The sequence below is a fragment of the Lepidothrix coronata genome, unplaced genomic scaffold (assembly GCF_001604755.1).
Source record: "Lepidothrix coronata isolate B3197 unplaced genomic scaffold, Lepidothrix_coronata-1.0 Scaffold8, whole genome shotgun sequence".
Lineage (NCBI taxonomy): Eukaryota > Metazoa > Chordata > Aves > Passeriformes > Pipridae > Lepidothrix > Lepidothrix coronata.
In genome coordinates, this window is record NW_016690188.1 from 11358312 (window position 1) to 11370532 (window position 12221).

Here is a 12221-nt window from a genome sequence, read left to right on the forward strand (position 1 = left end):
CAGAGCACAAAATTAAATGGAATTAGCCATTTCAACAGACCATCATCCAGAACACATTAATGCTCCAGAGCAACAGAAGGGGCAGGCTTCTTAACAGCAGCAACCAAATCCAGTACCAACTGTTTACATTTCCCTGCAAGTCTTGTCAGCTGATATTGGCGGACAGGTTACTACCCAGTCACTGGCTCACAACTGACTGTGCAGAGTGGCAGTCACAGTGAAAAGAATGGCAGGAGAGGTAAACTGTCTTGACAAGACTAAACTTCTAGATGTAGCTTTTACCTTTGATGTCTTGTGTTGAAACTTTCTTACTTGCTGTATCTTTTTAAAGCCACTGAAACAGGTACCAATTAAACCTTTGTGGTTGCTGCCTTTTAAGACCATTAGTTCAGGACACAAGAAAAATCCGAGTGCAATTTTGTTTTAGCAAGCTTCTTTTATAATATAAAATTGAAATGAGAAAAAAATTATCATCTTAGCTGGGTGTGCAAGTCACTATGGAGTGGGCTGGCCACAAGCTAGTCTAGCAGTGTGTGGTGCCAAGCAGGTAGTTCTGGTGGGTGGGCAGAGGCCCAGTTGCCTTCAGGGTTGGTCATGACTCTCAGCTCTGCTAACAAAAAAAAAGAGATGCTCATCACAAACAACTCTTGGTATATCAGCTAGTTTAGATGTGGAACGGCTCAAGGCATGAATCTGACTAAGAGTAACTCAAGATTTTTTTCTGGAGTAAGAAGCAGATGAATGTGCCCTACAGTCCATTTTAATTTTTTTAAATAAGTGCCTTCCACCCCCAGTGAGAACAAGGAGCTATAACCATTCCCATAAAAATGAGGCTAAATTCTGATGCTGGACTTGTGCATTTGGCTCTTGGTGTGCTCAGTGAGGTCTCAAATTTTATCATCTTCAGCAAGGTGCCAAAGGATGTGTTTCATTTAAATATGCACTCCAGTAGATATTTTCTTTTTCTCCTCCCAAAATACCTTCTCAGATTCCCATGTTCCTTGCAGCCAGTGTCAAGGCCTGCTCTAAGGACAAGTTATGATGAAAACCAGAGTGTCCTTGATCATAACTTGCCAATGCCCTTGTCCAATTCACCTGGAATTGCATTAGACCTCAGTGCACTGAGAATGACCACGAATGAGAGTGGTTTTGGCAAGAACAAGCTGTTTGCATGGAAAAATTGAAGCACCCCACATCTTCATGCTACCTTGCCTTGCAGTAGCTTGATAATGAAGAAAAGGCAGATGGAGCTGAATGTGTTTCAGCTGCCTTTGGGCCTCATGTAGTGTTATCCAGTAACAATTCCTTCCTCCAAATAATATGGCAGTGCACTGTATGAAATGGTAATTAAAAGCTGAATCACTAAAAACTATGCACCTATAAACATTGTTTTGCTCTCCTTTTTAGTATGTTAATCAAAGTATAAATGATAATGCATGTGGACTTGTTCATGGTCTTACTCACTACTAATGCAGAACTATGTGGTTTATTCTTGGTTTTGTATTTGAAGCTTGAGGATTAATAGGTCCTGTATTGTACTGGTACTCCCCTTGTATTGGGCTGGCCTCAAATGCTCTTCAGAGGCTGATGTAAGAGCCCTGTGAAGGATTCAGCTAAAGTAGGAAATTTATGTGTGAAAATGCAGCTTCCTTGCTGCATTCTGGGGATGTCAGCTGGCTGCTTGGGTGTAGCATCAAAGGGAGTTTCAAAAATGCATTGGGGACAGAACAAATTTGTGAAGTGTCTCTCCACCTGCCTGCGTTAAAGATGTTATCTCTGTGGTCAGTGTAGCATCCACGGTGTATTTTTGTGTCCTAGAGGGAAGTCTCCCTTGCCACTTCACTTCCTAGTGCATCTTGTGCATAGTTTGGCAACACATGCTCACCCCAAGAGGAAGGGGACTATGGCAGTAAAAGGGAGGGAAGAACAGCAAACAGTTTTGTTATTGTTAATGCTCTGAGGAGAAGTGTTAACGATATAGGTTACTAAGGAATAACCTTAAAAGCTTGCTGTGGAAAAGCTGAGAAAACAAAGCCAGGTTTCTTGATAATTTTCTTTCTCAAGTTATTCAGTACAGTTAGGGACCGGAAAGATATGGTGACACTAAGTGCTTTCATGATAGACATAAACTCATTTGGTGCTACCACTGCTTGTCGCTCTCCCTTACCTTCTCCTGTATGCTGCTTTTTCCAGCTGATGCTCAGCTAGGCAAGTCACTTTACTGGTGTCTCTGGCAATAAAGTTATTTTCCAGGAGTATGAGCAAGTCAGTGCACTGCAACATGATCAGTGGTGCCAACACTGGAGGGCGTGTGCAGTTGGGATCTCCCTTTTGACAGTACCCTTCCTATACTGGTTTTGTTCAAATGCAAAACTGCTCTGTCAGTAAAAAGACTATTGGAACATTAGCCAAAAAAACCCCAAAACCCCGATGATGCTTCTCCTGCTTGAATGAACAAATCACAGTTGCTTATCACAGTAATGACAAATCACAGGTGCCTCCCCTATCAGGAATAAAGCAACAGAAGTTGTGGAAGGTCTCTTCTTGTGCCACTGGTGGTTTCAGCTGCTGGGACAAGGTTGTGGGGGAAGAGCACAAAGAAAATGATGGCACCTTAGGTATTCCCATGCAGAGCAGATGCTGAGTGGGGCTGTGCACAGACTCAATTATTGTACGGGCAGGAGGACTGTTGTTTTGGTTTTTTTCAGGGTTTGTACCAGATGCAAAGCTTTCTCTCTAGTTCACAGGGGATTTAAGAGGGAGTCCTGTCTGTCAGCATCTGCCTAAACAGAGCTGCTGCTTACAGCCAAGTGCCATCTGCCATGAAGAGAGGAGGAAGGACTGGTGCTTGTGCAAGGTGTCTGTTCCAAAAACCATGGAGGAACCATGAGATAACATCAGTCAAGTCAGACTTAGTTTTACTGTGGCACCTTCAAGACATTGTGGATCTGTGTTACGCTTGTGGAAGCCAACTTAAGACAAAGAGAAGACTCTGTAAAGCACTAATGCCATGTAATGCTCTTGGCCATTGCTGCTGAACAGAGAGAGTGTCAGAGGAAAAGTTTTCTTTCAGGCATAGGGCAGAGAACAGTAATTGTCATGTTTTAATTCAGGTCATTCTGAACTGAAATGCTGTTATTTATTTTTCATAAATCTTCTTTCTGTATTTTCACTTGCAGAATCCTTTCAAGTTGTGGTAAGAGGCAACGGCTTTTATCATGCAAGAAATATTGACCAAGTACTCTGCAGCTTCAAGCTCAATGACAGCCTTACTATCAGTAAGTTTGCAGGCTGGTGTATTCTAGTGATGCCTGTGGCTGGGTCACCTCATGGAACACAGGCCAACACTCATCCATGTTAAGGGGAGTCCTTGCAGCAGATATGAGGGGGAGCTGGGGCAGAGATCACTTAAAGGAAGCTTGAAGTTCATTCTTATTCAATCTTGTGACCTGTGGGCATTGTGTTGAGTGCTTAAATGGGGCATGCTGCTGCACAGCATCATTGTAGTGATGCACATGGGTAATGCATATGGCAGAGAAGAGTGGGTATCAGGTTTTAAGGTGGAGAATAAAAATTGCTTCCCATTCCAAGTAAAAAGAAGTAATGTTATCTTGATCCCATGGTGGTGTTTTCAGTTTTTATTCACTAGTTCAGGAGACAATTGCCATAATAAAACCAAGCCCTCCCAGGCCTGCTCTGTTCCTCTCTGACACCAGTTGCTGGTCCCACCACAGTGACTGTGTAACATGGAAATTCCCTGTCATTGCTGCCCTGGACAGGGTCTTTTGTTTGCTGTCTCAGCAGCTAGGCAAAGGACTGAATGTCCAAAAAAGATTGAGTGTCCAGTTTCTCAGCAGTTCTCTGACTCCTGAGAAGCCGTGTATGTCTGGCAGGGTGAAGCATGGTGTGGGAAGGGGAAGCTCTGCTCCTTTTTTGTATATGCTACCCTTGTTGGCTGAGCACAGTAGAGGCTTTCACATCCTGTCGTGCCCAGACTGGTGCCTTCTCTAGCAGTGAATTCACTTACAAGAGGGAGCAAATGAATTGCTCCTTCATTTCTCGTCCAAGTTGTCTACGTGGATGCTGCATTAAATCAGCTCTGGTGGTCTTGCTCTCATTCCACTTACAGATGCCCTTTAACCAGGATTTGTTTCTTGTGGTTTATCAGTTAAACAGACTTTTTGCCTTTTTTTTTTCTTGTCCCCAATCCGCTAGCACCTTGATTGGACTTCACACAGTGAGTGCTGACCTGGGCCTGGAAATACACAGGAGGAAAACTACTCTGATTCCATTCCAGCTCCATGTTGTGTTTTCCTTGGGTTAGGTCTGCAACAGATGTTGTGATGAGATGCTGATTTAGGCTGGCCGGCTTTTTTTGCCCTCAGGCTGGCCCTAAAACACACCAGTGATTTTTATGCTGTCATCTCTGCCAAGGCAGGGAAATGAGTTCTGTCTTCAGGTGTGCTTGAAGTGGGTAAAGCATGAAGGAACAACTCTTAGATTTCTTGTTGCTTGAATTATTTTTTTTTCCCTAGGTAAAAAGAGTAAACAAATATCTGTAAATAAGATGGCAGCTTTTATCAGCCCGTTACTTGGGTTCAACTCTTGTAGACCAGTCTTTCTCCAGGCTAGCACCAGAGCTGCTTTGCTGGCCATTTAGAGCTAAGCTATAGTCACAGCAGTACTGTGTCTGCTCTTCTGCCTCAGTTTACCCACTTCTAGTGGAATGCCATTGCAGGATTACTGCTGGGCCTCCTGTCTATGTTCATGGGACTTGGCTTTCTGGATGTGACTCCTGAAAGCTAAAGGATTAACACTGCTGGCTGCTGGAGCAGTGGTGTGCAAGAAGGTGGGAAAACACCCATGGCCATACTTTTGGCTCTGCCTGTACCAAACCCTTATAAACATGGGCTATTTGCAGTTTATGTTGCCACAGAGGGGAGGTCAGGTACAGCAGAAGCAGCTAGTGCAGGGTAGGTCTCAAGGGAACACCAGTCATGGCCCCTCTCTGTTTGGCTCCTGTAAATGACCAACCCTGGCTGGTTTGGGGTTTTTTTCTCCAGTATTTGTCAGTTTTAGCTCTGCCCCATCTCTGTCCTTCCTTTCTCCTGGGCTCAAACAGTGCAACCTTGGATTCTGCTCTGTGTGTATTTGACAGTGAGTAGATAAAAATTGAACGCTAAACTTTTGACCCCTTGAGTAATTGAGGGGTCAGAGTATTCAGTATGAGTAGAGGTTGCATGCACTTTTCAGATGGGCATGATTGATACTGCTCAAAGCTGAATTCCAAATGGCTGATCACTGCTGTCAGGAACAGAGGTACACTTCCATTTCTTAGCTGTGATACCTCTAGCCTGGTAGCATCATGTTGGCATCAACATGAATGGTTATTCTATTTGGTAATCAGCACCACTGGGGAGTATTGGTACTCGCCCATATACTGAGTTGATCTCTGGCTGTCATTCATGTCAGCACTTCTCCAGGGGGTAGCCTGCTTGGAACAATTTCTTTTTTTCATCCCTGATAGTTATATTAATTTCTTTTCAGATGAAAAACCGACTCTTATTCACGATACTTACTTACTTTGTCCGGCACCAGTGATAGAAGATGTTGGACAGTAAGTATTTCTTTCCAGCACGTATCAAGAGAGAGTGGACTTCTGGATGAGGATGTCATTACTGAGCCAAAGGCTCACAATTTTGCCCAAAGTGTCTAGCTAATAAATTTATGTATATGTGTGTCAGATTGCAACCATCCCCTTTGTGCCAAATCCTTTCCTAGTATGAGTCAGCATAGCCCTATTCAATGCTGGGTCTTTAGCACAGTTTAACCAAAGGTCTTGCTGGACCATGGCCCCATTTCATAGAATGGTGATTCTTCCTTTGTTCCTATATCATGTTTTTTCAGACCAAAAGGTAATTAAATTACAGGCAAACTTTTAGGTTTTGATTTGAATTGCTTTGCTGCTGTTATAGATATTGCTTCCTGTATTTTGCCCTGCTCTGTCTAGTGTTGGTATTTTTCAGCTGTTTTAATCCTTTAGACTCCTAGGAGACATGGCATAATGCCCTACCTTTCCCCTTGGTTATCTTGTGGGTGCTTAAATACTGTACTGGGCCTCCATCCCCCTTTGTATTTGTGGGTGAAGCAAATTTGTTTGGTTGGGTTTTGTCCTTTTTTTATTACTATTATTTTTTATTTTCCCCCCCTTAGATCCTTTCTCTAATATTAGAGAATGGTTAAGGACAGAATCTTCTAAAATTTCACTGTTATTTCAGTGTTTTTACCCTTAACCTCTAGGCATGTATTCTGGATTTGCTTGAATTACAAAAGAAACATTCTCGTGCATTAAGTTGCAGAAGGGGATTAAAAAAAAATCTTAGTTTCTTGTGCTCTTTAGGGTAGTATGGCAAATGTCTGAGACATTGTTCTAATTCACTGGCCTAGTGCCCTTTGCCCCAGGTGGAGGAGTTTTTTTTATAAAAAGGATATGTCCCATCTCAATTAAGGCAACATAAAAAGGGTAGTTCCTGGGCAAGCAGAGAGGCAAATGCAGGTAAGTGCCTGGAGCCATGAAAATGCCTTGACTCAGCAGGACACACTGTCCATGTGTGTTTATGAGCCAATGGCTAAAAGAGAGCCAGAGTAAAGGTAACAGTGGGTGTAAATATGACACTAAAAGTAAGTGTATCTGTTTTGTGCTTTAGGGTGGTTTTCCTACAAGTCAGCATGAACAATGGGCTAACGTTCATCTCCAGCTCTGTCAGCATCACCAGCACACATTGTGTAAGTAATTGCAATGGGGCTTGACAGAGAAACCATGAGATCTTGGAAAGAAACTGTGGTTCTTTAGGCAAAGCTTTCTTGAGCAAGCATGGTCTCTCTACAGCTTCTGCATCACAGTTACTGACCAGATGGAAGCAGCTCTTGGAAAAATAACCAGGGCTACTTAAGATTAAATTGTTATTGATGATAAACAATCATGACAGATTACCTGAATAAAAAATTAGAACAAAAGGCATTCCTATTCCAAGAGAGAGATCCTCAAAGCTAGGATCTTACTGGCAGGTGATCTGAGAAAATGATGGAAGGAGCATCAGGAAGCAACACCCTGTTGAGCTTTGGGATACCTAATGGGATCTGGAATAAAAAGGCAACTGTTAGGACTTTGATCAGGAAGGGCCACAGAATGAAAGGTCCTCTAAATTGACATGGTTGTTTTTGGTTGGAGCTTACAGCATTTGTTCTTTGACCACCAGTTTTCCTTTACTAATTCAGGATTTGCTAAGGTGTTTTCTAAGTTTTAGTGATAGGGTCTGTTTGCTTTTTCTCTTGGTATCATGTGGGATGACCAGAAAGAAATAGAACTCTCATATCCTGATATGAGTGTCTTAATAAAATGCTACTGCTTAGCCCAACCAAGGGAGAGTGTGCTGTTATGGACAGTGATGGTTAGGATACAAGAATCTCATGGTCAAAAAGACCAGGTGAAGTGTCAGGGAAAACAGCTAGAAGTAATCCTTTATCAAAGTCTGATTTTTAGAATCAAACAATCAAAATTAAGAAACTGACTACTAGATAAGCAATTGTCTTCCTTACCTTTGGGGTAAAAATAGGCAATGCCCATAGCTGATGCAAGCGAGCACCGTAACTAAAGATGTAAGTTGGTGCTTCTGGTCTAAACCAAGTTGGCTGAAGTACCTGATAGCAAACAATTTGTATCAAACTTGAGCTTTATTGTTGTTAGTGTCAAAAGGACTTTTATAGCCTACGCCAAATGCTGTCATATTGGCTTGTAATCATTTGTTGGCCATTTTGACAGCTGCAGAGGAGAAGGGCAGGAATGCAGATAGAGGCAGTGACTGGAACTTGCAGATCTCCTTTTTTGATGTTTTCAGTGATGAAGGTGGGAAATCTCACAACAGATTGCTGGAACACTTTGGGGTGCAGGGACTCAATTTAGCAGTGATGTGTTTGCTGCTTTACCCGATTGTTTCTATTTTACAAAACTTTTCTCCAGATTTTCAACACTGAGGACTGATATTTTCACATTTTATTCCACACTTTTACCTCAAGTACAATAAAACCTTTCAAGTCTGCAGTGTAACAAAAGTGTTAAATGGTGAATTTAGTTACCTGTATGTAACCTATTTCTGATGAAGACTGAAGTCTCAGCCCTAGCTGGGGTTCCTTAATGCCAGAGCATGGATGGAGAAAGCTTTTCTTCTTGGTAGCCTTAGAATAAAAAGAGGAATCCAATCTCCAGTCCTGCCAGTCTGACAGTTTTTGACCAGCCTATTGCAGATTTAATGTGAAGGAGGCAGGAAGCCTCATTCACAGCTGGTGTAAAAATACTGTCTCACTCCAGTTACATCCCATAAGCAGGGAGGTTGGCAATTCAGTTTCCAACTTTATCTTAATTCATGCATTTCACTCTTCTCATTTTAGAGACTCCTTCTATTTCCTTTCCTCTCCTGTTTCCTTTTCTGTGGGTGGCAGTCAGCTGGCCTGCTCAGCTCTCCTCCCCAGCTGGTCCTTCTGTCCTTTCTATACAGTAAGTATCTTCACTTTACTTCTAAAGCCTCTGTGTGATTGGGATGCTTATTTCTGTTCAGCTGCATGAAGTCTGCTATTTTCTTTTCAAAGTCCAGCTTCACTGTGATGCTTTGTGTCATTAAAATCACTGAAAGAAGACTAGCTTCTTGCTGCCAGCAGCTCCTGAGCTTCTATGGCAAACAGTAATTTATATGTGCAGTTAGCATGAGAAAAGCAATGCCTGGGAACAAAGGTGACAAAACAAGGAGGTAATGTGTGTTTGGAGTAATAGTAGCAGTGGTACTGCATAGCTACTGTGCTTGGATTTGTTTTTAAGGAGTGCAACAATACTTCCTAAAGCTATACTTGATTTTTACTCACCCTTTTCTCAGCAAACTGACTTCACTGGGAATTAATACCTCTTCAAGTATTTGCTTTCCAGATGCTTCAGGGCTACACTGGGCCTTAGGAGGGCCAGAGAGGGGGGCTGTAGTGCTGAATTGCAGCTGGGTACTGTGCCCTCTAACAAGACTTCTTTGAGCAGGGAGTCTGGTACACATGTTGCAGCACTCCAACTGCTCCCTGACCAAATGAAGGTGAGCTAAATAGCTTATCCCAAACAGGTCAGTTTGTTGTATTTATAACAAAAAGCCACGGAGCAGTGGAGGGATGGTGATGCTGTGACACAGATAGAGGGTACTGGGTTACCCACCTAAAGGCATGGAGTAGGTGCTGTGTTTGTGTAAATCCCATATTGAACACGTCAGTCCTGACAGCTCTAGGATTTGGCCTGAGAAAGAACTAACTACCACTCAACTCAATCACTTGGGATCTCACCCAGATTTTGCAAGTTCTTATCAGCTAATACTTTCTTTTCCACCCTCAGCCTTTTCATTATCTGAAGGGAAAACAAATGCACTTAGAACAGCCCCTTTTGTAAGAAGGGGCTAAGGATCAGTTTCTGGTGTCATGGGAATTCAGTAAGTAGTTTCAGATTTAATAAGGTGAATCTCATGGGTTTTGTCATCTGTTAAGTCTTTTTTGGAATTTGCTTTCTTTCACTTTATCCTCTCACCTATCCTCTTTTGAAAATCTCTTACAGCTTCCTCTCTAGCCAACTCTTATTTCCTCAGCCTGATTCACCGACCTTTCTTCAAGCTCTTTTCACATCTTCCTAGACTCAGACTCTCCTCTAGTTTGCTGCCAAGTTTTGCCTGGTCTTTGTTACCCTGTTGCTGGTGAATTGAACCTCTTCTCAAGTTCTGAAAATCTACCATTGAAGAGGTTTCTTTCCCAATATATAAAAAAAAATTTAAATATAACTGGAGCTAATCTTAACATCATTCCCGAAACCAGTGCAGTCCAAGGATAGGGCACATCCCAGCAGTGCCCATCTGTGACAAGTGTTTAATTTCCAAAAGCCATGTGCTCTGTGTTCTGCAGGAACCAAGGAGCATATGAAAACTTGATTCCTGTAGTCATCAGAGCAATACACAGAGTTAATGCCTCTTCTGAATGCACTGATGTGAAATGCTACAAGTTCAAAGGATCCATCAAGATTTATCTGGAAAAATCAGAGCTGTGATTCTCTTTGGTTGCCTACCTGCTCCGGAAAGCTAATTTCAAGTGTTGAAACTTACTTTTTTTTTTCTGGTAATTTTAAAGAAAATTTAAGTTGGATTTTGAAGGTAGACCCTTAGCTATCCATCCCCAGAGTCTCACTGTTCTCTGCAGAGAGATCAATGGAATATAAGAATCAGAAGTGCTTAAGATAATGATTACAGCATCTCATAAAAATTGTCAAATCAGCCCTAAGAAGCATACCAAGAACCAACAGCATTATTGACTAGTTTGCATAATCACTCAGGCAAGGGTTGTGTGTGCAGTTTGTGTCAAGGCAATACAGGCAGGCTTGGAGCTGATGCCCTGGACAAGTAAGTTGTTCTCTGTTCTGTGATACTGACATGCAAACAGTTACCTGTAAGGTCTTGTCTCCAGTATTCCTGTTCCTTGGATATCAGCATTTGCATATTCTGCATCTCTAGTGATGAAAGTTATTCTGCACGCCTGAGAGTCTGTGGTGATGTAGTTTGGAATGCCCCTCTGACAGTATTAAGGGACCTGTCAGCACAAAATGGATTGTGTACAGGTTTAAGACTCTTGAATCTAATGGGCTATAAACGTACCAAAAATTCATACATAAATTACACATATACACACTGCAAAACAGGAGATGCTCCCCTGATTTTGTGGTTTCAAATACAGGTTTGTCACATCAAATACTGTTATGATTTTAATGAAGATTAAGATCACAATCTTCCTGAGACCTTGTAATGAGTGAAAGTTGATTCTAAATGTGTAACTTCAGGGCTCCTGCCTTCTTTGAGACATAGGAGATAACCCAGATGTAATCATCTTATTTGCAGCTGACTGGGACCATCCTTTTCATTGCTCTCCTGATTCTCTTCCTGCTGCTGGCTCTGGCTCTACTGTGGTGGTTTTGGCCCCTTTGCTGCACAGTGGTAAGTACAGTTTTTTATTCTATTGACTTAGTTTTATCTATTCTCGGCAAAAGCACACAGCTAAAGTGTTGGAGTGGGTGGTTAACTGCTTAAGAAAAATGTTGCCATATTTGTAAAGCCCTGATTCAACAAGTTGCTTAAAGTGCTTGTTGAAGTCACTCTAGTCTGGGTTTTTGATTGTTTCAAGGCATATGTGATTTTTACGCTGAATGAGAAGTTTAAGTAAGCTTGTGGGTGTTGCTGAAGTTTCTGTAGGGATTGCATGTATGAGAATGAAGCACAACAACTCATTTGTGATATGATCAAGAAAACAAAGAGAACAAAGCATTGAGATGGATGAACCCTACCATTGTCTCAGATTTCTCCCAATATTTGTATATTCCAGGTGATCAAGGAGCCGCCACCACCACCACCCCCAGAGCCTGTGAGTATGCTATTTTGGAGCTGTTGCACTTTCTGCAGCCACTGTAGTGTATTGTGTTGCCCAGGAATTTCACCCCTGTAGGTGTCTTAATGACACCTTGAAGGCTGTGAAAGGAAGTCCTCTCGGTCAGGGCAGTTATTTCTGCCTTCTGGCTTCTTTATATACATACAGCAAGGCTGCTTCCATCCAGAGAGAAAATAATTGCATAACTCAGAAGTCCACAGACCAACAGTTCCTATGGTATTTCGTTCCTTCTGCTGTGCTTCGAACAGGTGTGTAAGCAAGTCTTTGCTTCTCAGTCTGTGCTGACAGCTGTCCCTCCTCCAGTAAAGCTGACATGGTTCTCAGCAGGAGTTTAGCGCAGATTGGCAGTAAGGAACAGTCTGGCAGCTGGAAGAAAGGACAGCAAAGGCCACATTCTTGTGGCTTTGCTACAGGAGAGGGAGACAAAAGCCTGCCCTGGCAGTGGCTCTTCTGCAGAGTGACCTTTGGAAGGACATTTAGCCTTTCGTCATTTAGGTTGTGCTGTTTGAGGCAGGGTTCTATTTAGCTCTTTTGGAGACAGTAACTCACTGACCCTGACCTCAGCTTAGTTGCACTGTACCAATTTCATGAAAATAGAAGAAGTAAATAAAATTACTCCAGAGAAAACTTATGCCTGCCTTTATTTCTTTCATAGGCATAGACAGTTAAATGATGGAAAAATACTTGGTAACCCACAAGAGAGTCTTACAGTTTGC

General features: G+C 42.3%; 1 protein-coding gene across 2 annotated transcripts in view; it reads left to right on the top strand.

Annotated features, from left to right (window-relative positions):
• Positions 1-12221, top strand: part of ANTXRL (anthrax toxin receptor-like) — a 58649-nt gene that overhangs the window by 20619 nt on the left and 25809 nt on the right. For both annotated transcript variants that reach the window (XM_017804194.1, XM_017804195.1), the window contains exons 10-14: positions 3180-3278; positions 5548-5617; positions 6708-6786; positions 10962-11057; positions 11443-11481. In XM_017804194.1, the coding sequence (XP_017659683.1) occupies positions 3180-3278; positions 5548-5617; positions 6708-6786; positions 10962-11057; positions 11443-11481 (383 nt within the window). The remainder of the gene's footprint in view (positions 1-3179; positions 3279-5547; positions 5618-6707; positions 6787-10961; positions 11058-11442; positions 11482-12221) is intronic.